At 41.7% G+C, this 26704-nt stretch overlaps 1 protein-coding gene and 4 non-coding genes across 5 annotated transcripts in view; 1 reads left to right on the plus strand and 4 right to left on the minus strand.

Annotated features, from left to right (window-relative positions):
* The window catches only part of LOC115796515 (double-stranded RNA-specific editase B2), a 38955-nt gene extending 18749 nt beyond the window's left edge, over positions 1 to 20206 (minus strand). The window contains exons 1-2 of the mRNA XM_030752947.1: positions 20000 to 20206; positions 160 to 246 (exon numbers count right to left, since the gene is read on the minus strand). Of these exons, the coding sequence (XP_030608807.1) occupies positions 160 to 246; positions 20000 to 20096 (184 nt within the window). The 5' untranslated portion in view covers positions 20097 to 20206. The remainder of the gene's footprint in view (positions 1 to 159; positions 247 to 19999) is intronic.
* trnas-cga (transfer RNA serine (anticodon CGA)) lies at positions 2256 to 2337 on the minus strand. The gene has a single exon. It is a non-coding gene; the product is annotated as a tRNA-Ser (tRNA).
* On the plus strand, positions 9330 to 9411 carry trnas-uga (transfer RNA serine (anticodon UGA)). The gene has a single exon. It is a non-coding gene; the product is annotated as a tRNA-Ser (tRNA).
* Positions 18999 to 19080, minus strand: trnal-aag (transfer RNA leucine (anticodon AAG)). The gene has a single exon. It is a non-coding gene; the product is annotated as a tRNA-Leu (tRNA).
* A 1328-nt stretch (positions 20207 to 21534) lies between the features above and the next one.
* On the minus strand, positions 21535 to 21616 carry trnas-uga (transfer RNA serine (anticodon UGA)). Its single transcript has one exon. It is a non-coding gene; the product is annotated as a tRNA-Ser (tRNA).
* Positions 21617 to 26704: the final 5088 nt, after the last annotated feature.

Raw genomic sequence — 26704 nt, forward strand, 5'->3', positions numbered from 1 at the left:
AGTCAGTATGCTGCTAGCATGGCTAAGAATGTAATGCAGGTTAATAAAACATTGGTGTTTTGTAAAGAACCCCATAAACTGTTTGCAACTCAAATGTTAGAAAAGTAAAACACGAATCTTAAGCATGTAGTGTGCAGTGAGAGGAGGGACAGCCTTTACTTGAATTGTCTGCATCTTCAGCTGATGATGCTTCAGTATCCCAGTGTTTGATGGGGCTCATGAAAGTTGGCACCGTGTTGCTGCATCCTGAAAAACAGCATGAAAAACACATGAGGTCATTTTCATCTATATATATCACAAATGGAAAGATATAGTGTGTTTTCCCCCATTTACTCTGACCTCTGATATTTTGTGTTTGTGAAATGATTTGAGGTAGAGCTGCGATTCTGAATGACTGTGCTGCAATGTTTTATATTCACCCTGAACCACAGAAGTAATGAAATGGACTGAGGTAAACACATATACGGTGATAGTGAAAATCTACTGCAGGAAGCCAGCAACACCATTAGAGTTCCCTCTGAATGAACCAAGTGAAAACAAACAGGGAAGTGGCTCCGAGCCAGCCGGGGTAATTGAAAGGTGTCTGTGATAAGGACTGAGGCTTTCACACAAGAAGCATCGTGGGCTTTAAACTGAATGAGGAGCTTTTTATTATTAACCCAGTCACACAGATTTTAAACTGAGCACAAAATCTTTTCCAAAGGATTTGGTGAGTGGCTCAAAGTGGCCCTGTGATAGACCGACAGCCCGTCCAGGTGTGTTCATGGTTTACCCCGCCTGTCCCCTATGACGGTTTTCCAATTAACTTGGAAAATACCATTATGACAAACATATTCACCCACATCCTCTCTGGCTTATCAGAGTAGATTCAGAGTAGCATTTCCTTAAGATAATGTGAGAATAAAGCAATTAGTAAGATGATAAAGAAAAATGTTAAAGTGATGAAAGATGAGGGAAAACAGCCACTAAAAAGTGTAATTTATTTGAGTAATGGAGCAGTGGAGCCTATTCCAGCTGTCCCAGGACAAGAGCCAAGGTACACCTGTTGCAGGGTTAACACATAGAGACAGACAGCTGGACAGCCAGAGTACCCAGAGAGAGCCCACACAGGCACAGGGAGAACATGCAAAGCTAGACCCACAACCTTCTTCCTGCAATGTTAACCACCACACCATGCCTCCTGAGACACAAAATATTAATATAACAATTTTCCCTCAACTGCAGAAATAATAACTAGCCAGCACAATAAAACAGCAGTATAGAAAATAACTGCATATGTAACAAGAAACTGCTTTATTCTATACATTCAAAGTAGTTCATTTAACTCATATTTACAGTCAGTTTAGAACCAATTAACCTAACATGCATGTCTGTGGGAGGAAGCTGGAGTACAGCCCACACAGGCACAGGGAGATCCTCAGCCAGTGGATCTGAACCCAGGGCTTGGTGCTATCACCACACTGCCACGCAACACTGGACTGCCAAACTACTGTAATGCTGAAGTAATTTGGAAACAGTCACACTATTCAAAGCTGTCATTTTTACACTATATAGATATAGACATGTAAAGGAAAAAAAAAAAATATATATATAAGTGGTACTCAGCTCAGTCTCATGGTGAATCAGGATCATTTTTTTTTGTGAAAACTACATGACTGAAACGACTCCCTTTCAGTTAAAGATTCACTTCTCAGGAAACATTAAGGCCACACTCGGCCATCAAAATATGACGCAGAGTCTGTTAAACTTCAGGGACATCAGTCTGTGCTGTTAGGGAGCGGAAACCACTGTGAATCCATTTCACCTGCTTTTGTGTGACAGCAGGTGCACTTGAGCGGCAACATGGTTTTGCAGGTGGTGGCCACAGACCATTGCTCCCTCCTTTTCGCTCCAGATGGATTCTCCTCTAGTTTTGCTTTTTGCTTGTGTTCTTGTCACCGCTGGGAGCACGAGGCAACATTATCAGGAAGGACATTAACCATGTCCTAAATGTAACCAAGTAGTACTGCTGCCTAAATGTAAGTGAAAATTAAACAGATTAAATAAAGGTTAGAGCACAGAAGCTGTAGTCTTGGCTGAGATGCGTATGTCACCTCCTTCCTCAGAAAGTGGATTTTAACTCATGTTGATGAACTGTGTAGACTTTTCCAACTTTACGATTGAGAAGCGATACTGTAACTACTTTGAGACCAAGAATCACAACTAAAGTCTTCAAATAATATTGTGTTTAAATGCAACTTGCATTGCAGTTGCACCGCTGTGAGCAGGGTTTGAACCTGCGCAGGGAGACCCTATTGGATTTCGAGTCCAACGCCTTAACCACTCGGCCATCACAGCTATGTGACACAGGTGTGATGGTTATGTGATGTGATGACACATAACAGAGCACTGATGATGATCAAGTTATATTTTAATATTTTTATTTATGTGATAAATTTCTTTAAACTTTCACGTGGTGCAACAGTCTTGAGCCACCATAATGTCTTTATATTTTGCCAGACTTTCACCCTCTGTAATATTTAAAGTGCTCTCCAGGCTTTCAGAGTAGTTCTTTGGACATTGGCTGCTTTTAAATTCAGTTTCACTCCAGTCCTTGTACCTGAAGAGGAATGTTTTTTGTTTGTTTGTTAAACCACTTCACAATGAACTATGAATTATTTAAAAAAGGCACTCAACAATGAATACAAATAGGAAATTATTGTTCAAATCGTCATCAGTATGTATGGAGCAGGTCAGGAGAGAGGTACAACTGTGAGTTGAGCCAATGATCCAACACAGTAAAAGCGTGCCTGGATAGAAAAGCATCAACATTATTGAAACAGTGTGGGATCGTTTTGGCAGAGAACAGAACGAAAGATGGCAACATCCAAAGAAGAGCTTTGAATGTCCTTCAAGAAGGCTGGAGAACTGTTCCTTAAAGAAATGACAGAAAGCTGCCTCAGAGAGTTCAGGCTGTGTTGAAGAATAAAGGTGCTCATACTCTGCTTTGACCTTATGACCTCATTTCCATATATGTTTGCATGTTTCAATAAATGGCTGCACCCGTATCCTGTAAATTATTTAAAAAATTAGTCGTAACTCAAGATTTCTTGCACAGTACTGTATAATGAGTGACCCATGCAAATTAAGGTGTATTAGACCACTGTTAACTTGATGGATGTGGGTGGGGGTGTAACTCTGATCAACTATTTGGGCTGAGTTTTGTGGGGGCAGCAAAAAGGTCTAAACGTGACTGAGCACCTCAATAAAATGGGACATTAGAAGACCACCAATAAAATGGTGTCCAGACTGTTACATGAATTCCATAAACTTGAGGTTTTCCAGCTTGATATTCAATTTTTGTTGGTTTGTTTTTTTGCTGCTGAAGCTGACAATTTCTCCTGAGGAGAGTCCATGATCCAAAGGACCAAACACAACAATGACATTCACTGAGAAAGTTCTGCAGACATGCATAGGCGGTGGGGTTGCTTCTCGTCTGGAGGAGGAAGTCTCTCTCACACCTGAGTGGTGACAAAAGTTTCACTGTGATGCAAATGATGCGCAGCAGCTGAACAACAAGCACTAAAATGAGAAAAACAAAAATCCTCATTTTAATGTTGTCCTACAGTTTGGGAAAATACAATCCATCTATCTATCTATCTATCTATCTATCTATCTATCTATCTATCTATCTATCTATCTATCTATCTATCTATCTATCTATCTATCTATCTATCTATCTATCTATCTATCTATCTATCTATCTATCTATCTATCTATCTATCTATCTATCTATCTATCTATCTATCTATCTATCACTAGTTACCTGTTCCCCATCTTCCAGCTTGTCTACATCAGCTGAGGGCTGCTTCACTGTAAAATCAGCAAAGGTCTGAAGGCTCTTTTTCTAACTTTATGCACACTTTCTTTAAGTGTATATGGCAAGCCTGCACACTTTGCTTCAACTAAGAACCCACAACCAGCCATCTGAAGCTGGACTACAGCCTCAGCGCTGTGTGTGTTTCTTTTTTCCGTTTGTCATTTAATATTTCCTAAAGCTCAGCTGTGGTAGCTGAGAGGTTAAGCTGTTGCATAGGTAACTTGCTATGCAATATGGGTACCTGTGCAGGTTCAAACCCTGTTCACAGAAACTTCAATATATTGAAAGGAAACAGAGTTTGTGGTGCTGTGCTGCATTTCACATGTGTAATATTATAGTATATGATGCAGGTAAAAGAAGCACAACTATGAGTCAGCAGGGAAACAGCAGTAATGAAGACATAACAGTATGAAAAATACATGTACTGTCCCAACTAATACTAGTAATAAGGTTGGGTATTGCACTAATGATGAAGCAATTTAGTCACTGTTTGTTTCATTGTAGAGGACCTTTGGCTGATGTTTAGCAGCGCTAAAGGTAATGGAAATATTGACTGAAGAAATTAAAGACTCATGAAGTTTGTGTATCTTGTAGCATAACTCACTGAATACTTTGACCGGACCTGGTTGTTGAGCAGGGTCTACTTTACATGGTTCCTGATGCATCGCTTCACTTGCATTTATTTAAAGAGACTGAAATCAGTGAGCTTTGTTTCAGTCTCCATTTGGAGCTTTATAAGAGAGGAATAGATACTACAGCCTTTATTAGTTAGGAAATTCGCAAATGTTTTGCATTTTACTTCACTCTGTGATTCATTTCATTCTTTATTGATTTTCATTTGCTTTTTACTTTTACTTTAGCACAGCAAGAAGGTTCTGAGTTTGAATCCACCAACCAGTTTGGGTCTCTCTGTGTGGAGTTTGGGTGTTCTCCCTGTGCCTGTGCGGGTTCTCTCTGGGTATTCTCGGCTCCTGCTGCAGTCCAAAGACATGCTTATTAGGCAAACTGATGGTTCTGAATTAGGTGTGAGAATGAGTGTGAACGGTTGTCTCTCTGTGTTAGTCCTGCAACAGACTGCTGACCTGTCCAATGTGCATGTCCCCCCTTGACCCACAACAGCTGGGATAGGCCCTGCCCCCCCCCATGTGACCCTGATCTGGATAAGTGGAAGAAAATGGATGGCTGGCAAGAAGTAAATGTGGTTCTTGTTATCCAGTGTTTTTCACAACTTTTCTCAGAACTTAGATTGGTGGTGGATGCAATGACATTTCAGCCTTTAGTGGCTGCTATAGGAATATATATCTAATATATATATCTCACATCACACACTATTTGGGGAAGCCTTCAGTAACTGCGATGATTAATCTTTAATTTAAGTGTGACTGGTTAAAACAAACAAATGGGAACCAAATTTATTCTAAAACGACTGCAGAGAAAAACAGCATTATTTTAAATACATCATTTAGAACTCCCCAGTGAATTCCCACACACGGCTCCATCTCACTGCAGCTTACACATCTTTTGTTTTTGGAGTTTGACTTCAGGAAAAAAAAATCACCATAATAGATCAACCGCTGATCTCTGTTCCTCCCTAAACCAGTGACCCCATTTATTCCCATTTATCTGAGGCCCTAGCACAATTTAAGAGATATTATTTTTAAAATTTCTCGTGCAGCATGTACACACATAAACACTGAAATATGAGCTGCAGCGGTGGGTATATTGTTCATAAGATATTAAAGATTTTCTGCTCATCATTAATGTAGTCTGCAATTTTATTACTTCCCATTTTTCACTTTTAAAGCTTCCTCAAATGAAAAATTATTTTTAAAAAATCCAATATTACAAGCTGAACACGGCTGAAAATGACAAAAATCATTTGAAATTAGTTGTCCTTCATGCAAGTGAAAGTGGTGTGAAACCATTAAACTGAGACACTTCCTTTGAAAACAAAGCAGTAGTAAAGAAGTTACAGTAAGACTAAATATGTAAGTTTTCCGTGAGTTTTCCGACTTCTCTGTGGGTAAGTTTATTGCCCGTTTGGCTCGTTTTTACCCCTTGTGAGTGCTGATACTGGAGGGCACTGCAATGCAAACTAAAAGTCATTAGAATAATGAAGAGTGCAGACTAAACTATTATGCATTAACCTTCCACCTTTCAGTTATATTAGGCGTGTGATGCCATTAAGTGGTGGGCTGATATGAATGAGAGCTGTGAGATGGGATGTGAACGTAATGATGTGAGTCCTGTGCTTCTGAAGGCAGGTGGAGGTTGGAGGTGTTTTAATGACCGGCATCATCACAGCTAATGGGACCATTTATTTTCAGACAAAAAAAAAGACGTTAATAACTGTTTTTCTTTGCGTTATATCAACTGAGCTCTCATGTCTTCCCACGCTTGTTGCGATTTTCATGTTTTCATTCATTTTTTTCACTTGATTTCTTCTCACACGTAGACAAACACGCCCTCGCTCATCCAGAAAAAAGCCCCTCATTAACTCACACCATTTGTGAATTAAAGTATTAAAATTTCCACTTGATTTAAGTAGAGGTTATCCAAGTTGCAACGTTGTTTGCTTAATCTACCTGTAACCTTTTAGATGAGCTGATCTACACAGTGGGGTTGTGCAGCTGTGGTTTTGCAACACAGGTAAGTGGATGTGATAGTTTTTGGTTTAAAAAATGTAAAGCATGTGTGCATTCTATAGCAAATTAGTGAATAACTGGATGAAACCAGTGCTGGATAGCATGGATGTTTGCTAGTGGTGTATTCAGGTGTTTGTCATCCTCCTTAATTATGTCAAAGATATCCTAAGTCAACCAGAAAAGGGTCTTCATGTGGCTAAAAGGTGTTTAAAGTCAGTTTTTAAAGTGTTTGCAGTGCAAACTGGGATGTTTTACATGAATGCATACAGTATGAGCTAAGTGCTAAAAACTGCAGTTCCTCTACTGGCCACTTGAGGCTGAACGCAAAGGTGAGTCAGTCCCTGCAGACTCCCAGTGAAAATGTCCAACTTTAGAGCAGAAACAAACATGTTTACAGCCTGGGTCCACATGACCAGTCTTTGTGTTGTCCTTTCTCCCTCACAGCAACCAGTCGCAGCAGATGGCTGCCCCTCTCCAAACGTGGTTTCTTCCTGTCAACAGGGAATTTTTCATTCCCACCATTGCCAAGTGCTTGCTCACAGAGGATTGTATGATTGTTGAGGTTTTCTCCCTTATGCTGTGGAGTCTTTACCTTACAACATACAGTGCCTTGAGATGGCTGTTATGCTTTGACACTATATAAATAAAAAGAAATTGAAGGGCTCCTGGGTGGCTCAGTGGTGGAACAGGCAACCACATGCATATGCCGCCCTGCGGCACGGGTTTGAGTCCTGGCCTGTCGCCGACTTGCCCGCGTGTCTTCCCTTGTATCTGTCCTCCATTTCCTGTCTCTCTCTGTTGCTGTGGCAAAAAAAGAAATTGATGTTTTTAATGCTCAAAGTTATGGAAAAAGTTAAGGAAGTGACCATACTGAGTTACAGGTGGGTGTGAACTAGGCTGCTGGCTGTTTGCTAGGCTTCACTGAACTGGATGTCTTTACTCTGTGCTGTTGGTGCCTTTTGGAGCCTTTTTAATGCTCGCTGCCTGACCAGTTATACTAAAAGTAAATGCAAGTTTGCAAACATTCGCTGATAATTTGTGTCTGATGTATGAATACTACACCCAGACACATGATTCCTCTATACAGCGTTTCTGTTTAATGAGTGTACCAAATTTTATATATGGAACATGGAGGTGGGGTTATTTCATTGAAAATATGTAGCTGGTGCTAAGGAGCCATTTTACATCCCTCCATATAATTTTGATTTCTGCTGATGAGTTATGAGTTTTTGAGCTTATTTAGGGCCTCAAAAAGACATTTTAGTTCTGTAAAAAATGATAAATGATGCAATTCACACCATTCAGCGCTCAGGCCCTAAAGATCAGCAGCTTTATTAGAAATACACGGCTTTAGCCTGTAAGCAGCTTTTGGATTGAGAGTCCAGCACCTACAGGGATACCATGTGACTGTTCATCATTGGTCATTGTGGCTCCAGGTCCCAGTTTCAGGGAGGTTCAGTCAGCTGGGACATTTGCACAAGACAGAAGCAGGTCTCCACGAGCTGGTTATGAATCCCGCTAGATTTTGGTACCTTGCCTTAACCACTCAGCCACCACAGCCTTTTTTGCCTTTGCATTCTCCGAGATAAATGCATCAATGATTGCAGAAAGTGCAAAAAAGAAAAGAGAGAAAAAAGCATTCAGATGGTAGCTGCTTGGACCCAAAAAGCCACAATTTTACTGGAAGCTTGCATGTCTTCATTTTCCACAGTGCTTGTGTTTACTAAAGCTTAAGAGGGGAAGTTTCTCCATTGAGCCACTGTTAATGAACCTTATTTAATAGAATAATGAAATTAGGCATAGCGGGGGGGGCAAGACGCACCCATTCGCTGTCCGGTGTGTGTGTGGGCTGACAGCTGTGGATAATCTCATTTGCTAAGCTTAATTAATGGCAAGTGGTTTCATTTACTTGTAATGTGGACTGTCTTTCCTCAAGGGCAAAGAAATATGAAAACTTTTTGGATTAATTTCTCTACCACCTGACTTGGTATTAGGAAGGATATTTGTAAGAGTAGATGTTTGGTTAATTTGTTCCTTTTCTGCAAAATTAAAACTCCTGCTTCATTCATACTTTTTTTTTTTATACGTTATTTATATTTCTTGTGTTTAATGAGCCTCAGTACAAATCTAAAGGAGGGTTATTCTTTCTTTTGTGATGCTTGAGTGTGACTTCAGGGCTGTGAGGGACATGCAGTGAAGGTGTTGGACTGCACAGGTTCAAATCCTAATTACGATGCCTAAGGTTGAAGTAATGTCTTTAATATTTGTAACAGGCAACCGATTCTAAAGCCGTGGCTGTGGGTGTACACTGGACAACTTTGAGGTGCTCCACAAAAATCATGGGCGGTGTAGTGGAGGTCTGTCATCTTGGGGTACATTAAGAATCGGAAGCTGCATCCATCTTTATTATTGTCAATGTGTCCTGCCATTATTTATTAGATTGTGAACTGCAGATCTACTCTTTGTTGTTGTTCATCCGTGACACTGTATTTCAGCACCAGTGGAAAAGAGGTATCTGAGAATAAACTGATGACCCATTATGCCCTTAAACTGGATCTCTTCACTGAGTGTGCTGTTGGTGCCTTTTGGAGCTTGCTGTGTGAAACAAGAAGTTTGTTTGCTTTGGTTCTGTTGAGCAAACAAGTTCTAGTGTATTATTATCACTATTTAGCAGATATGTGTCTCTGTGTTACACACACAGTTCATGGACGAAGCTGTGAACCAAGCTTGCCAATATTTGCTAATAAATCAGCACTCTACCCTTTTATGCAAATATGGAAACTTCTGTTCCTCACACATGCAGAGTTGGTGCATCGGTATATCGAGCTGTGATGGCCGAGTGGTTAAGGCGTTGGACTTGAAATCCAATGGGGTTTCCCCACGCAGGTTCAAACCCTGCTCACAGCGGAGAACATGGTGAAGTTTTGTGAATTATTGTCCATTATTTAACCTTATTCCAAACAAATGCCCAGGCAACGTCGGTCATCCAGATCACGGAAGAAGAGCCGAGCCACTTCAACAAGACTCAGACTAAAGGACACTCTTTCGAGGATTCCTTGAAAAAAGGAATAAAAGAGGTCATCTATGTCCGCTGTGAACAACCATCATTGAACAGAGGTGGTAGCTTACCACACCAGCTGTTAGCCACCTACGCAATCTTGAAATCTCTTCCCAGGTGCCTCAAATCCCACTCACACCTTACTTCTGTTGACTTCAATAGGTTGCACAATAGGAGCAAATTCTCACAGTGGTTTCACCCGAAACCCCTGATGGTAATGACTCACACCTTGGCTCACACATGATTAATAATGGGTCAACGACCACCTCCGAAGTGGACAACCCCCACTAAGGTTTGAATACCCGAGACTCTCCACCTTTTTGGATTGGATTCATTACTGACAACTTTGGGTAAAAAAACATGAAGGTTTTTTTGAGTTTTCTAAAATATTTATATTTTCTTGCTTTTATTACAGATGGTCTAATAAATGTGTTTTGACTTTTAATAGAGATCCATTTTAATACCGGCTATTTTGACTGAAGCAGCACAGTCGTGGTTACAATGCTGAAGACTGTGCAGTACTTTTATTACCCAGTGGAAAAAGAGCACTTCAGCAATTTCCACTGTTGCTTAAGATGAGTTTTGATTTCACTTCCTTTCCTTCTGAAGATGGAAGGAGACTGAAGGTCTCTTTGAATGATGAACAGATGAATAAGATTTCAGAGTGCTCCTCCTTAAAATCCTGCTCATGTTCATGTTGGAGTGAATTCATAGGAGACAGGAGAAGGTGCGCGTGGTGAACATGACCTAATTTATTTCTTGTTACAAGAAGAAACACTAAAGAGTTGAATCACTGTTTTCCAGCTCACAAAAGTTGAGGAAAAAAATATTCAAAGTAGGAAAGTATCCTTTTAATCTTCTACCTGTGGGGAAATTTGCTCTGATCACACCGCGCCTCCAGCTTTGATCAGCTCTCCATTCATGTGTGGGCAGGCTGAGAGAGCAAACTGCTGACAGCTTGTTCCAATGAGCGAAACATTTGTACAGAACACGCACTGTTCACACAGATGCACACAAACACATGTCCCACACATACTCCTACAAACGCAAAGTTACAGAAAAACTGTGATTCAGACACCAAAGTAACAAAGTGACAAAATTGGCCCGACAGTGTTGGACACCAGCCGGTGAGTCACTGTGGTCAAATTCTCCTTACAGTTCCTACACAGGGTTAAACTTCCATCTGCCTGCAAAAGCTCCAACACGCTCTGATTTCAGCAAGTTCACTTCAAGCCAAAGTGTGTGACATGGATCTTTAGAAGATCTAAAGAAGCTTGTTTAGGATGTCACGTTTGATGCATGCAGGCTAAATGATGTTACACAGTGAATCGGGGCCAATAATGACGGCTGCATCCTCCAAACGAGCTCTTCTGCCACAGCTGACCTTCTGTTTTTGTTTTTTCACAGGTTTGAGTGTTGATGAGCATCTCTGCGCTGTGTTTCTGTTGCTGTTTTTTTTTTTTTTTTCAGCCATTCTGCTGTAGATTTGCTGCTGTGTTTGGGATCATGGGATCATGTTATAGTTAATTTGTATTTAATTCCTCATTTTCTGTGTGTCAAGTGTGCATTTCTGTCATGTTTGTCACTTCCTGTTTTATTTTGCTTCCCCTTGTCTCATTGGTCAGATTCTGTTCACCTGTGTATTGTTCTCCTCACCTGTGTCCTCTGCCCTAATTACCTCATGTGCGTTTTTAAGCCCTCAGTTTTCCTCAGTTCATTGTTGTCCTTGTTTTTTTTTTTTCCTCTTCCCTGAGACTCCTAGTCAGATTATTTGCTCCTGAAGTGCTTTTCTGTGTTTTGTGAGTAACCAGCAGGCAGACTGAGGGCTCAGATCCAGAGCCCTTAAGTTCACTTATCCAATCTGATTGCCTTTATTGTCATTATACAGGATGTACATTCGATTCCATTCTATTGCTCTTTTGTCAGGACTTTAAATAAAGTTTAATACATGCCAATTAATCGACTGCATATTTCCAGATTTATTGTTCTGGCTTTCAAACCCATTTGCATCTTTTTGTGTAGTTAAAATTGCAGCAGCTAAGTGTTTGTGATTTCACCACAGATCCCTGTCAGGTATCATTTCCTTTCCCACGCAGCTACAACAGACCTCAAAGCTTCTCTCCAGCCTAAATTTAGTTCAGTGCATTGTCTCGTCACACTCGAGCAACAAAAGTCTGCTTTCAAATCAACAAGCTGATGATCATTATTTGGAAATGAGTGATGAAATTATTGCCTGAAACATACGGCGATGTGCAATGAAACTCCAACGAGAGACAATAAGAGTGACGGCAGTAATCTATGGCAGCCTGCTGCCCGCTCACAACGGCCTTGCTTCAGCTTTTAATGCCCTCGCCTGCTGACTTCTGTCACTTCATCAGTTTGAATGATTTATCTGAACTCTATCTGTGAGCTGTGTTTGTTGGTGTGAATCATTTAATTATTTTTTTTTAAATGAAGCAGGCGTGAAATTGATTCCCATTCATGTTTGGCTAAAATGTGCAGGACAGCTGCTGTTTTCTTTGGGTTACATTTGCCTTTGTAATTCATTAAAAACGTGCAAATTAAAAAAATGTGAAATGTTCTGGATTTTTCAGTAAAGGTGCTCGTCTTCTGTCACTGCTTCGGCCCCACCGGGGATCAAACTGCAGCTGCAGCACTTTCCTCCTGAGCTGCAGAGAAGATGGGACCCCTAACACTTGCAGAGTTATGGCCACACTTTACCCGCTGAGCACCCCCGCAATTAAGTTAAATGGGCGCACAAACCATATTGCTAATGGTTTCACAAAGCCCAAGCCCCAGAGAAGTGTGGCGATTGAAGAATCCATCAGTGAAATTGCGCACTGACATGCCCCACTAAGTTTGACTGCACGATGGAGCTCACTTATCCAAAATGCATCCAATATACAAATATAGCCAAACACATGCCACATCATGACACGGAGCCGTCACAGACAGCAGCTGTTTGTTGCATGTTGGAGAATCATAATCCTTGCTGAAAGCAGGACAATCAAATCATGTCTCCAGCAAGACTTTACAGCCAGCAAATGACAGTTTGTTAATTTGACTGAAAAGGCAGCAGAAGGGGATTTTTTTTTTTTTTTTACAGCCAAATGCCAGTTTATTTTTACTGATAAGCTCCCAAAAAGTTCATCTGTACCCAGACTACAATCCTGATTAACAAAGTAATTTCATTGCAGTCTGTGCTCAGAGCATTCTGTAATAAAGGAGCTAAAACAAAGTGGCCTTACATCTAGAAGATTCTGGACACTCTTACCAACTCGCTGTGTTGATGTTTTTATTTCATGGTGAAATTAAAGCGACGTGGACCAAGCTGAAACCTACCCTGGTGGTTTTGGTGTCTCTGTGTTTTAGGGCTCTTTGCACACCTTTTTGACGTAATTGCGCTTCCTGTTTTTACTCTTTTCTTTCTTTGCCTCATTTGATCACCTGAAAATGATGAATAATATTCTTAAATAACCTTCTCCCTGTGGAGGAATATAGGTGACAGCTGAGCACCATAATTATGGGGACAGAAAAAGGTGAACGCTGTGCTGCTCCACAGGGCTGAACTGTCCCTTTAAGGTTTGTCTGAAGGTGTGTGACAGAACTGTATTAGGGCAGGCTTTTCCCACTTCTTTGATCAAAATATAATTTTCAGGTTAATCAGGAGACACAGAGAATAAAGTTCCTGCACTTTGGTCATTTAAAGGTTCAGGTGGACCCGTGGGCCAGTGGAGCTGCACCGGCAGTAATGCAGGTTTTATACTGAACCTTCACCTACGATTATGAAATCTAGGAAATGACTGAATGAGTAATGTTGTGAATTCAGTTTTCCTGGTAGAGTAGCTGGACTCAGCCTCAGAGACGAGCTTGGACATCCAGAAGGAGCTCAGAGCAGAGCTGCTCCTACTTTGTGTCTAAAGAAGCCAGCTGAGGTGGTGGAGTCATCTGATCAGGATGCCTCCTGGGAGTCTCCCTTTGGAGGTTTTCTGGGCATACTGCAATTGGGAGGAGACTGCAGAGATTATTTATCTTATCTGGCCTGGGATCCACCAGGAGGGACTGGTAAGCGTTGATGAGGATAAGGACTTCTTGAATACTCTGCTTAGCCTGTTGTCCCACTTTGGATAGGTGGCAGATAATTAGGAAAATGTGTTCTGAGGTTCTAAATCAAGTGGACAGCAGGGTCATTTTCTACAGTTTGACTTCTTTTTCAGCCCCCTTTTCAGTCGCCCCCTCCTGGCTATTAGAAAAAATGCAGATTTGAGGCCTTTCACACTAGCTTAGCATTTCAGACCAATGGGCCACCAGAGGTGACAAAAGTACTGACATTCTGTACTTACGTAGAAGTACAAGTACTTGTGTTAAAAAATACTTTGGTAAAAGTCAAAGTACTGGTTCAACTTCTTTACTTAAGTAAAAGTTAAAAAGTACAGGCTCTGAAATGTACTCAAAGTAAGAAAATAAAAGTAGTTCTTTGGAGGATGTTTCTACCTGCTATTTTTCTGTAAAGCTAACTGAACCTCATTATATATTATTGTAATAATGTAAAATAATACATGAGAATAGAAACGTTACTCCAATCTAAATTTTAATTTTAATAATTAATGAATTCAGCTTGAATCTGTTATGTAGGACACAAACTGTGAAAAGGAATTTAAACACAGCTCTGTTCTCTGTGTCCTCCATAGCAGAGGGTGACTGTGCCTCCACCTAAACACCAACATGAGGATACTCAGGGGTTACAGTGGGATTCAGAAGGTGGAGGAACCCTAAGATCAGCTGTAGTGGCTCTGCATGGGGAGAAGAATCATAACTTTCTATTGTAGCTGCAGTAAATGATGTTGGTGTGCAGGCTGTGATCAGCTGACCTGCTGCTGCTGCTCTGAGGTTTACTGCTCTGTGTGGATGAACTGAACTCACAAAGATGTAACCCAGTATTTCACAGCTATCTGAGCTGATCTCCATCCCCTACACTGACAGCATACAGGCTGTAGAAATGTTGGATTCAGTGAATGAATCTCAGCATCAGCAGCTTTGATTCAAACTCATCTCTGCTGCACTGATGTAACCTGTAACTCTGACCATGAACACAGCCTCTGTGCACCAACACAGAGCTTTACTGTAAATACAGTACAACAAGCTGACCTGTTTATTACACACTAAACTGCAGTATTTTCATACAATCTTTGAATAACACAAAGTCAGCATACTTCAGTTTGTTTTGCACTCCTTACCTTTAAATCTAACCTCTCTTCTTCCTCTCCTGTCCTCTTTCTCCATCTCTGAGTGAACTTCTCTCTCTTTTCTCTCCCTGAAATACAGCAGCTCTTCTTTTAGCTAGCTGTGTAACAAACTGCACACACTTTGTGTGTTTGCTGATATTTGTTGAGCATTTAAAAACGTTGTATTTACCTGCCACACGTTATTCCCTTTATGCTCGCTCCTCTTCAGTAGCGCTAGCTAAGCTGTTTATGTCCCGCGAGCACAACTTACGGACTCAGTCCGGCCCGCTGTGAGCCCTGATTATAGCGCTATAAATGAGACATTAATTATATGGGTTTGTGTATTTAATCCCTTTGTACATGATAAGCCCCGTGATGGAGGATACGCCAGTACGATTGTTTCTTATGTGTTATTATTCCTCCTTTTAGGATCAGATCGGCGCACTGACTGGAAATGCAAACTTCTCTCTGACGTGTTAAAAAGTAACGAGTCTGTTTGAAAATGTAAGAAGTAGAAAGTACAGATACTTGTGTAAAAATGTAGTAAAAGTAAAAAGTATTCAGAAAAATAAATACTCAAGTAAAGTACAGATACCTGAAAAATCTACTTAAGTACAGTAACGAAGTATTTGTACTTCGTTACTTCCCACCTCTGTGGGCCACTAACCCAGTCACCAACAGGGTCTGTGCTCTTGGAGGGTAGACAAATGTCTGAGCCCCGTGTTCACCCTCTGATGACAAAAAGCACGTCATGCAGGCCCACGTGAACCCTCACATACTGGTGGATGTGTAATAGCTGCTCATGTTGGAGCCAAACTGTGAGCGAGGAAGCTGCTTGTTCTTTGACGATATGCCAAACTAGCTACTGTTGCCAGCAATGCAAATATGTTACTAAAGACAAACAAGACCTTTCAGAGAGTTCAGCAGCAGTTTCTTCTGTAGGAGCGATGAACTCTGACCTTTTAATGCACATAAGGACCTTAAAACAGCTTTAAAGGATATGGGAAAACTCAGTTTCTTTTAAATTAAATTTGATGTTTTTGTAACACAGTAAGCAGAAAAGACTTGGTAATCCCTTGTGATTATTTCTTCTTTTTTGCCCCCCATGTACTTGTTTGAGTGACAGTTTGCTTACACTTCCAGCTGCCTGAGAGCTCAGTCTGAGGAGACGAGAGAAACTCAAACACTGCTGAATTACTGGGCGTGCAGCAATCGCACGACTCGAGTCCCCCCCCCCGCTGTGCGCTCACAGAGCTCCATTGTAAATGGAGACGTTTGCCATTTCAGAGAAAGATGCCACCTTCTGTTTCTAAAATGACAGCTGGCATTAAAGTACAGCTCATTGTTGGATACTGTGGAAGCATTAGCTGAGTGCATTGTGCTCCTAAAATAGTGGGATTTGTGGGAACTAATGATTTTCTGGAAGCATTTTTCAAAGAGTGCACACTTTGATGTACAAAAAAGGCCAATGGGTCATTAATGAAAGTGGAAAAGGCTTAGCGCACTTTGAATAACCGCTGGACGTAATACCACGGCCATCACGGAGTAATCTGCAGCATTTACCGAGGATTATCATGTGCAGAACAATGGCAGTTTAATCCTAAAAGACTGACCTGTTGCTCAGATGACTGTAATTATGATTACCAGAGCTCATATCCTGATGAGGCATTTATGCTCACACAGATGAACAGAAAGTGAACACATTCAGCTGCATGTTGTGACTCCGATAGACACAAACTGAGAACTTCATGCATTTTTTCTTGCAGTCAGTGTTTAAAAAACAAACTTATTAATGTGGGTTAATACGACCAGTGTTCACACAACACTGCTGCCCTCTGAATGATTTCATGTAAACTCTCCAAAAATGGAGACAAATGGAGGTGGTGGTGTCACCATCAGCAGCAGCAAACACACTGTGGATTCTTCTTCTTTTAACAATATAACAATATATGATTGCAGCAGGTCCCATCTTTGGTTTCTCTCACTGATAAATGTGCCTGAGATACATTGTGTTGCTGTGATTGTCCACATTTTTGTCTCTTAATTAGCACTTGGGTTTGGCTTATCCTGCGTTACAGCAAACAGATAAGGAGACAAGTCATTTTTTTGTTGCCATTTGATGACAGCAAACAAATCCTGACCAGTAATGATTCTTCAGGGAGTCTGATGTGGCGTTTACACCATGGTGAGGCGGCAATCAGCTGAGATCCGGGTTTTAAACGCTCTGCAGACGTCCACTGGATGATAAATACAGATAAAGCTTCTCCTGATGGAGCCTGAACCCCTTCAACTGTTTACAGCTCTGTTTGAAAGTCGACCTTAACAGAAGCATGAACGTTAAACCAAGCCGAATAGCAAGTGAAGACAAAGTAATATCACATTAAAGCTGAAAACAATACTAATCATGTCAGATATGTGGGATTAAACAGCAACTCCTCCAGTTTGGCTCTTTATCAGTGGCTCTACAGCAACATTAAACCAGCAAATCTGTAAACATCGAGCTTTTCTGTCACATCAATATAAGTAAAAAAAAACCCATCCATCCATCCATCCATCCATCCATCCATCCATCCATCCATCCATCCATCCATCCATCCATCCATCCATCCATCCATCCATCCATCCATCCATCCATCCATCCATCCATCCATCCATCCATCCATCCATCCATCCATCCATCCATCCATCCATCCATCCATCCATCCATCCATCCATCCATCCATCCATCCATCCATCCATCCATCCATCCATCCATCCATCCATCCATCCATCCATCCATCCATCCATCCATCCATCCATCCATCCATCCATCCATCCATCCATCCATCCATCCATCCATCCATCCATCCATCCATCCATCCATCCATCCATCCATCCATCCATCCATCCATCCATCCATCCATCCATCCATCCATCCATCCATCCATCCATCCATCCATCCATCCATCCATCCATCCATCCATCCATCCATCCATCCAGTTCAGGGTCACGGGGGGACTGGAGCCTATCCCAGCTGTCATAGGGCGAGAGGCGGGGTACACCCTGAACAAGTCGCCAGCCTGTTGCAGGGCCAACACAGAGACAAACAACCTTTCACACACACATTCACGCTGTCATTCACACCTATGGGCAATTTAGTGTAGCCAATTAACCTAACCCCAGTAAGTGCATGTCTTTGGAATGTGGGAGGAAACCGGAGTACCCGGAGGAAACCCACACAAGCACGGGGAGAACATGCAAACTCCACACAGAGAGAGGGAGAGACCTGGGCCAAGGTGGAATCAAACCCAGGCCTTCCAGATGGTATTCTAACTGTGAGGCAGCAGTGCTAACCACTGCGCCACCGTGCTGCCCCTAAAAAAAAAAAAAAAAAAAAAAAAAAAAAAAAAAAAAAAAAAAAAAAGTGTCTTAAGAAAAGAAGAAACCCGGTTCAGTAAGAACCTGTTTGTTAAATAGTCAATTATTAGATACGATTTTAGCTCAGCTTGTTCCAGTTGCCCTTGTTGCTATCAGCTGGTTGCACAGTAAAACTTCACCATGTTAGCACTGTCACTGAGCAGATTACAGTGGCGATGGAAACATGTAGCTCAGAGCAGTGAGGATTTAATGAAAGGCAGCTGAGTACTGGCCGGTGACTCTGACTGTACAAAATTTAATATCAGGTTTGATTGATTGACGAGAGCTGAAGTTGGAGTTTGACTGTGATTAAGATTAGATGATCTGAGCGTGGACCCCTCCCTCCCTCACTTTTTCACTGCTCCACAGGGAGAAACAATCCCAGTGTCTGCATCAGTGTTTGAATTTCCCAGAATAAGACTCTGTGCTTGAATACCACTGGTGACCTGTTTAGGGTCAGGGCTAGGTTCCTAATTCTGAACATGGAAAGGGTTCCCAGTCTCAGCAAAATGCAAAAAAGTCATTTCTTACCGGGATATGTGCATCACATTGTGCCGGGAATGAGCGCGTATTAGTTTGATTTAGAAAATGTATGGAGTGCTGTTATACTGCTGCAATGTCTCTGTTACACTGCAGGAATTGCAGCTACTAGAACACAGGAGACACATCAAGAGTATCAATTTAATCAGTGAAATCAATTTCACGTTGATCTGCTGACAAATACAAGAGGTTTCTATCATTTTCTGTAGCAGAATAATCATGTGATAGTTTTTTACTTGATAGTGTAAACCACCCCACCACAGCCGCTAAAGTTATGGCAGCGGTGGGATTCGAACCCACGCCCCCAAAGAGACTGGAGCCTTAATCCAGCGCCTTAGACCACTCGGCCACGCTACCCACACTGAGCTGCACTCCCTACACTCCCAACACTGCGCTTTTAATATCCAGGTTTATATTTAGTTTTTAATTCATCCCTTTATGTGCTATTTTCACCTGTTTGGCATTTGTTAATAAAAATCTTATAACAGGCCAAAATGGATGTGAAGGGCGCTAGCTTCTAGTTTTTAATACTCTACATGTCTAGCATGTGGCTAAACTTCAGTCTAACCTTTACCCTGCCCCCAAAATAGTAATAATAATAATAATAATAATATAACTGAGAAGCATCACAAGAATAACAAAACCTAAGGAAAGACTCCCAAAGAATCTAAACCTCCAAATATAGGGATCAAAACTGTAAACACAAACACAAACTCAGAGTATCAACTACAGATTCAAAACCCAGAGACAGTCAGTAAAAAACCCCGACAAGAAGATCTGCATGAAGACAGAGGACAAAAGGATAAACACAGAAACCAGGGAGGCTCGAACAGGGACACAAAAACTCACAGTAAAAAAAAACAAAAAACACTTGAAATCATCACAAGATGCTGAGACCAAAGTAACAAGCTTGGTTTTTCCTCTGGAGTTCAGTCTGAAGCTGCACTTGTGATCATCTGACTCACTGAGATTTAACTGAAACTCTCAGGAGGTGATTTCTGCCTCCAAAACACGATGAAGTCAACTTTAACTCATTCAAGCTGCACACACCAGATATATAATAACTCTGCTCTAATGCACTCACTGTAACTGATGTAATGTGATACAGTAACCGTAACCCGTGAAAGAATGTTATCAGTGAAATTAAAAATCATGCCATAAAAAAGTCTCTAAAGACACAAACTCACTGAACACTCCTGCAGACAACTTGTATTTTAGTATAATGTCAGCATCGTGCTGTGTTTCCCACATAAAGTTCAGCAGCTGCTGGACTAACCTTTGCCTTTGCACCTCCTCCTCCTCTTCCTCTTAGACTTTCCTTTTGTATCACAGTCTGACCGCTCCATGTTCCTGCTGCAGCTCCCCGGCGCCATTCAGGAGATTTTTATTTCTCTATTATTATTTTTCCACTAGTTGGTCCTCTGCCGCTTCTCGTCTTCTGCCTGTGTGAAACAAATGATTCAGAGTGCAGCTCTGCAGCGGGAAGCCCTGCACACTGACTGACTTCTCTCTCCCGCTGCCGGCTTTAGGAGGCGGGCGGCTGCTGAGGTTGTGACATCACGAGGAGAGGAAGGGCTGTGATTCAGCATCACCGACTCAAAGTCACTGAGTTTGGTGGCATTAGGTGGCAATCAGTGGCACATTTTATAAATCATAGAGAAGCAATGAACTGGTGTCTAAACTCTGCAACCCTGCGTAAACGTCAGGACATTAGAGGGGAGCACAGGTGAATACCAGTGTTTCTGGATGAAGCAGGTGTGTGATCAGAGGGTTAAGACAGACGGGGATTCAAAGAGTCATCAGTTGAAATCTTTGGTAGTTGCGGTTTCAAACCCAGAGTCCTCTGGAAGAATGTAAAAGTGGCAAAGGAAAAACAGCACATGTCCAAGAGGACTCCAAACCAACAAAAGATGAGAAATTATGAATAAAATAATAACTTTCAGAATACAAAAATGCAAAAACAATATCCATCAGGATTATAAAAGACCTTATAATCACATTTGACATCTTATAATGACATCTTAAAGACCTCATAGTACCATATCACCCCAACAGAGCACTTCGCTCTCAGACTGCTGGCTTACTTGTGGTTCCTAGGATACTTAAGAGTAGAATGGGAGGCAGAGCCTTCAGCTTTCAGGCCCCTCTTCTGTGGAACCAGCTCCCAGCTTGGATTAGGGAGACAGACACCCTCTCTATTTTTAAGATTAGGCTTAAAACTTTCCTTTTTGATCAAGCTTATATTTAGGGCTGGATCAGGTGACCCTGAACCCTCCCTTAGTTTTGCTGCAATAGGCCTAGGCTGCTGGGGGGTTCCCATGATGCACTGAGTGTTTTCATTCATTTTTTCTTTTTACTCTGTGTATACCTCACTCTGCATTTAATCATTAGTTATTATTAATCTCTGTCTCTCCCCCCTCAGCAGATGACTGCCCCTCCCTGAGCCTGGTTCTGCTGGAGGTTTCTTCCTGTTAAAGGGAGTTTTTCCTTCCCACTGTCACCTTGCTCATATGTGGTCATTTTAACAGTTGGGTTTTCTGTGTAATTATTGTAGGGTCTTTACCTTACAACATAAAGCACCTTGAGATGACTGTTTGTTGTGATTTGGTCCTATATGAATAAAATAGAATTTCAAAACAGCATCATATGTGGCTAACAGCTGGTGTTGTAAGCTACCACTTCTGTTCAATGATGCCAATCCTCAAAAGATCATCCAGCCAAGTCAAAGTGGCTGCTCTTCTATACCATGACTGTAGTTGCCTGCACATGTAATCAGAATAAGGTCATTTAATGGATAATAATACAATCCTTCGCTGTGAGCAGGGTTTGAACCTGCGCGGGGAATCCCCATTGGATTTCAAGTCCAACGCCTTAACCACTCGGCCATCACAGCTCAATGTATCAGACAGAACGTTGCATCTGTAAGGACATCGATGAATAGGGGAACTTTTCTTTTTTTTGAGCCAGAAGTTTCCATATTTGCCTAAAAGGGTAGAGTGCTGAATTATTAGCAAATGTTGACAAGCTTGGGTTTTCTCTGTTATTACTGTAAGGTCTTTACCTTACAACATAAAGCACCTTGAGGCCACTGTTTGTTGTGATTTGGCGATATATAAATAAAATTGAATTGAATTGAAACAGATTATCGCTTTAACGTACAGTGATGCACTGTAGAGCTATTAAAATACCATTTGTATGGTTTTTAATCTGCATGTCTACGCTCGTGTATCCTAACTTCACCCTTTTTTCAGTTTCAAGCCATTACAAGGTATCAGCATGTGTCTTAATTCGCCCTCAGTTTGCACAGACATGCAAATATTATTTTATTCCACATATTTTATTGCCTCACTAACTGCAACCACTTATACACCATCAGACTGTTCGTGTATTTATTTTTTGCTATGCAACATATGCAGACATGTGTGTGCAGTCCTGCAAAAAACAACAGCCCGTAGCCTGAGAGGGACGATGGTGTGTGTGTGTGTGTGTCGAACACTGATTGGTGTTCGGTCTTCACTGCAGCTGGCTGAAAGAGCAGCAGAAATAAGAATACCCACAGTCTGGTTGTTCCTCATGTTTTCAGCGTCGCTCCCACAGTAAAAGGCTGCAACGTGTTTACACTGTGGTAGCCCCTTTAGCCTGCAGATGATCACTGAAGGGCTGGAGCCTACTGTCATCAGGCGAGAGGTGGGGCACACACACAGGACAGGTTGCCAGTTTTTGTGACACTTAAATCCATTTATCTGAAATCACCAGCTGACCTGCTGTGCATGTCTTTGGCCTGCGGAAAGAAAGCAGAGAAATCAGCCTCCGGAGAACCAGCCAAGCTTTGAGAACTGAACATTGCATTAGCTGATCTGGAGCACTGAACTTTTCTAGAGGTGGATGTGAGAACGTAGTTAGCCTGTCTTTAACCTGCGTGATGATTGAGCCAAAGTGCGAATAGTGTGTAATCCAAAGATTGTGCTGCCTGTGAGCCGATGCGTCCCACGCGCTCTATCCAGACAGCTCCTACATGAATACTTTTATCAGCGCCGATGCATCTGAGACAGACTCCCTCCAGCTGTGTGCTGCGTGTGAGAAAAAGGACGACTTTGGAAAATACGCTGACCTGAATCCCATAAAAAATTTTCTGGAGTTCATGTGTGAACCAGCTTTAGTGGAAATATATGGGTAGACTCAGATTTGAAGTATAGTTTTTAATAAAAACGAGACCCATTTTTTAACAAAGAATAAGATTAAATCACACAAATACATGTGAACATATGACATGCCTAAAATAGACAAGCTGCAAGAGCCACACACAAACATGTGCTGTGCTATAAATGTGGCAGTGATGAATACTGCATGCATGCTATAATATAATACTTAATACTCACACACACATTAAACATTAAAGCTCTGAAATGTAGGTTAGAAAGCTGCTCCCGCTGTGATGTTTCAGACACAGCAGGAGACAAACTGAACTTCTCGTCGTGCTGCACTTTTATCTTCTTCGTGTCTCCAGCTTAAAGTCCGCAGGCTTCAAAACGAAACCTACGGAAGGCAGAAAGAAGCGGAGGATTAAAGATTTTTACGTATGCATAAACTGTGTCCTAATTAAAGGAAAAAAAACACAAAGAGATGAAGTGTATTTACATCTCAGTGCTGTCTAGCTGATGATGGGGGAGACCTGCCGGCGCTGAATTCAAAGCAGTGTCAGTAGCTTTCATGGGCGGGTTCAGAGGAGCATTTTAAACTAAAATGAGAAACGATCAGCTGTCCGAGCAAAAGATGACATTATCAAAAAAATTCCTGGGAAGGTCACATCATCCGGTGTGAAAATCTGTGACGGATCAAATATGTGGTTCCGTCCGCTGTGGTGACCCGCTGAAAGGAAGGCGTCTCTGTGAGGCTGCTGCTGCTGCTGTTGAACACCTTTGCTGTGTAAATCATACACAGATCATTTTTGTATTGTTTAAAATAAAGATAGGATAGCATACAATAGAACAACAAAAGTGCTACAGGCCCACACTGAAGGATTATAATATGAGGTAGCAAAATGTATGTACAACAGCGATAAAATAATAAAAAATGTAATAATAATATGTACACTATAAATCTTATAAACAGCAGCAGGATATGTCATAATATTAGGAATTTTGTTTTCATTTTGTCTTTTTCCCCGTGCAGGCGGAGTGTCGTACTGGAGTCGTCTCTCGGTCCACCCTTGGGTGTGGCTGCTGCCGGTGGCCTTCATACCTGTGCTGCATCTGCTCGTTATCCAGAGTACTTAGTGGCTGTGCTGAGGGATCAACTCTGCTAGATTGTTGCGCCTCTTGAAATGTGCTGTTACTAGTTCCCTGTGTTCCTTAACTCCTGTTCTTTGTCTGTTCCTTGAACCTGTGCTCATCTGTTGTTGTGACTCACCTGTTTTTCCACGGAGCTCAGTAGCTGTCACCAACTGTCCTCACCTGCAGCCCACTCTTCACTGCCTTCTCAACTCAAACCTGGACCTCCTGAATAAGCTAATTCCTGTCACTGATGACATTTACACTCCCACCTTGGCCTGGAATAATCTCGCCTCTCCTCACAGATCCCATTCTCATGCTGCCCGGCGGTTCCATAAGTCCGGTCACTGTGTTCAATAAACCGCTTAAACTGCTGTCAGTGTGCTGAGTCTGACATCTGCGTTAAACATGACATAGGAATGTGTGTGTGTGTGTGTGGAGTCCTGACAGGTGTGTTCACTTGCCATAAAGAACAGACCTGTTTCCAGAGAACAGTAGGAATGATTTCCTGACGTGCCCTTCATGGCAGCGGGGTTGAATACGTCTGAGGGAGAGCTCTGTGATGTGGAGCGGCGCAGGTGTGATGGTGATCCATGATTGATAGGTCGTTTGTTCAGTGACCTCCTGACCCTCACTGAGTCAAACACCTTCAGATCCTGGCCGGTGACGGCTCCGGCCTTGTGGGTTAGTTTGTTGATCCTGCTGGCACTGATGCTTTGTCTGTCTGGATTTCAGCATTTGAAGCTAAGTTTTTGGTTCCTGTGACTTCATCTTTAGGCTCAGTTTAGGTTTTGATTTGTTTGCCTATCCCCCCCCTCCTTGTTTTATCTGCCCTGTCTTATTTCCCAAAGTGCATGTTCTCCATTCCTTGTGTTTTAGAGCCTCTCACCACAGTTGTGTGTGTGTGTGTGTGTGTGGAGGAGGTGTGGAAGAGACGCTGGGGCAGACGAGTCAGAGCAACAGGCAACATGAGGCAACACCTCAGAGCTGCCATTTTAAATGAGTCAGGTACACGTTTGACACAATTACTTCATAAATTCTCAGCTCTTTTATTATCTACAAACTTTATATTTAGGGCCATTTTCTATTAAATCACAGGATGGAGGAGACGAGGAGGCACAAATGAGTTAAAGGAGAAGGGTTGTGATACTGTTGTTGTTCTGTGTAAATTTATTCATGTTTATTATTTGGGTTTTTTTTTGTATTTTGGTTAATTTTCTGCTTTTTCTAACTGGTTTTCTCATGTCTTATTTTTACTTCCTGTTTTTCTGCCCTGCCCTCACTGTTTCCACCTGTTAACTGCTTTCACCTGCGTCTCATTCTTCACCTGTTTGCCATCTTCTGATCGTGCAGCCCTCTTCGTGCCCGGGTTTTTGGACTCTTCATTTTGGAAAGGTTTTCTTTGGTTTCATCCTTTTGTTCACTCATCATGCATCTGGGTCCTCTAAGTGCGAGTCCTAAGTATTATCACTACTTATAAAATATCTGGTGTTTGTTTTTTGCACCCAATACTTAAATATGCTCAAACAGACATTTCCACTCGTAATGATGAATCTAAAAAGACATTTAATGCCAGACTTTCTGCGCTAATTAAAACTCTTTTGCATCATAATATCTATTTTGCATAATCACCTCACATTTCACCCTTCCTTTCAATTAACAGTGGCTGTATAATCCCTGCCAATCACCCTCCTCAAACTGATAATCTGTGTTACATCTCTTCATCCCCTCTGCTTTGCTCCCTACCATCACTTCATTTCCACCCTCCTCTCCGGCCTTTTCCGTGTTTCGATCTCGTGCTTCGCAGGTTTCCACTCTCTGGCTCTCTCTTCAGAGGATTCGCGAGGTGCTCTTCCTCTTTGTATATCTGCTGGTGTCGAGCATCTGGGACTCGTATTTCTGACTCCCAAAGCTCTACTGCTGTGTTTTCATATAGTTTCTTGTGCCTTCAGTCATTGTGGGCTCAGCAGGAGAGAAGACATAGACTGCAGGCAACTGAAGGCCTGCATCGTTTTTCCTGTGAAGGATTTTTCTAATGTGTAGCTGAAGAAGTGGTGGGATGTACTATAGGAGTGCTGTACCTGCAAACTGATTACATTTGCTTAAAAAGTCTCCATAGTTTCCAGCATCCAGCTAAACAGGCTTTAATAACTGGGCATCAAATAGAAGATGTATTAACTCTTAAACTGAATGTTTATCGTTGTATTTATTACATCTAATACTCAGTCATTTCATATGACACCCTTCTCCTTGCAGAGGGAGCTCATTTGCGCCCGTGTTTTCATGCTGTTTTGCGAGAAAGAAGACACTTGTGCTTTATTGGTATAAGTTGAACATATTACTCAAATGGCTACCTGTGGCTCGTAATGGCCTGTTGTGTGGAGACTAAAGGTGTCTTGCTGTACGTGCTGTATCCTTTCAGCTAAGTGAACTTCCAGGGCTGAAAAATGAATTCAGTGCTGTGCCAAAAAAAAAAAAAGAGCTTGAGGCCGGCCCTAAAGGCGAGTCAGTCCCCTCAGACTCCCATGTTGAAATGTTTGACCTCTGTGCTGTGTTTGTGCCTTTTGGAACATTTTTGAAGGAATTATCTGACTGAAATATGGCCTGCGATGTGTTACAGCCTGTACAACAAGTCTGTGCATCGGTCCTGGTGAGATAAACTCTGTTTTATTGGTATGTTATGTAACACTAATAGAGATATCTATGTCTGT

This window comes from Archocentrus centrarchus, chromosome 17 (genome assembly GCF_007364275.1).
Source record: "Archocentrus centrarchus isolate MPI-CPG fArcCen1 chromosome 17, fArcCen1, whole genome shotgun sequence".
Classification (NCBI taxonomy): Eukaryota; Metazoa; Chordata; class Actinopteri; order Cichliformes; family Cichlidae; genus Archocentrus; species Archocentrus centrarchus.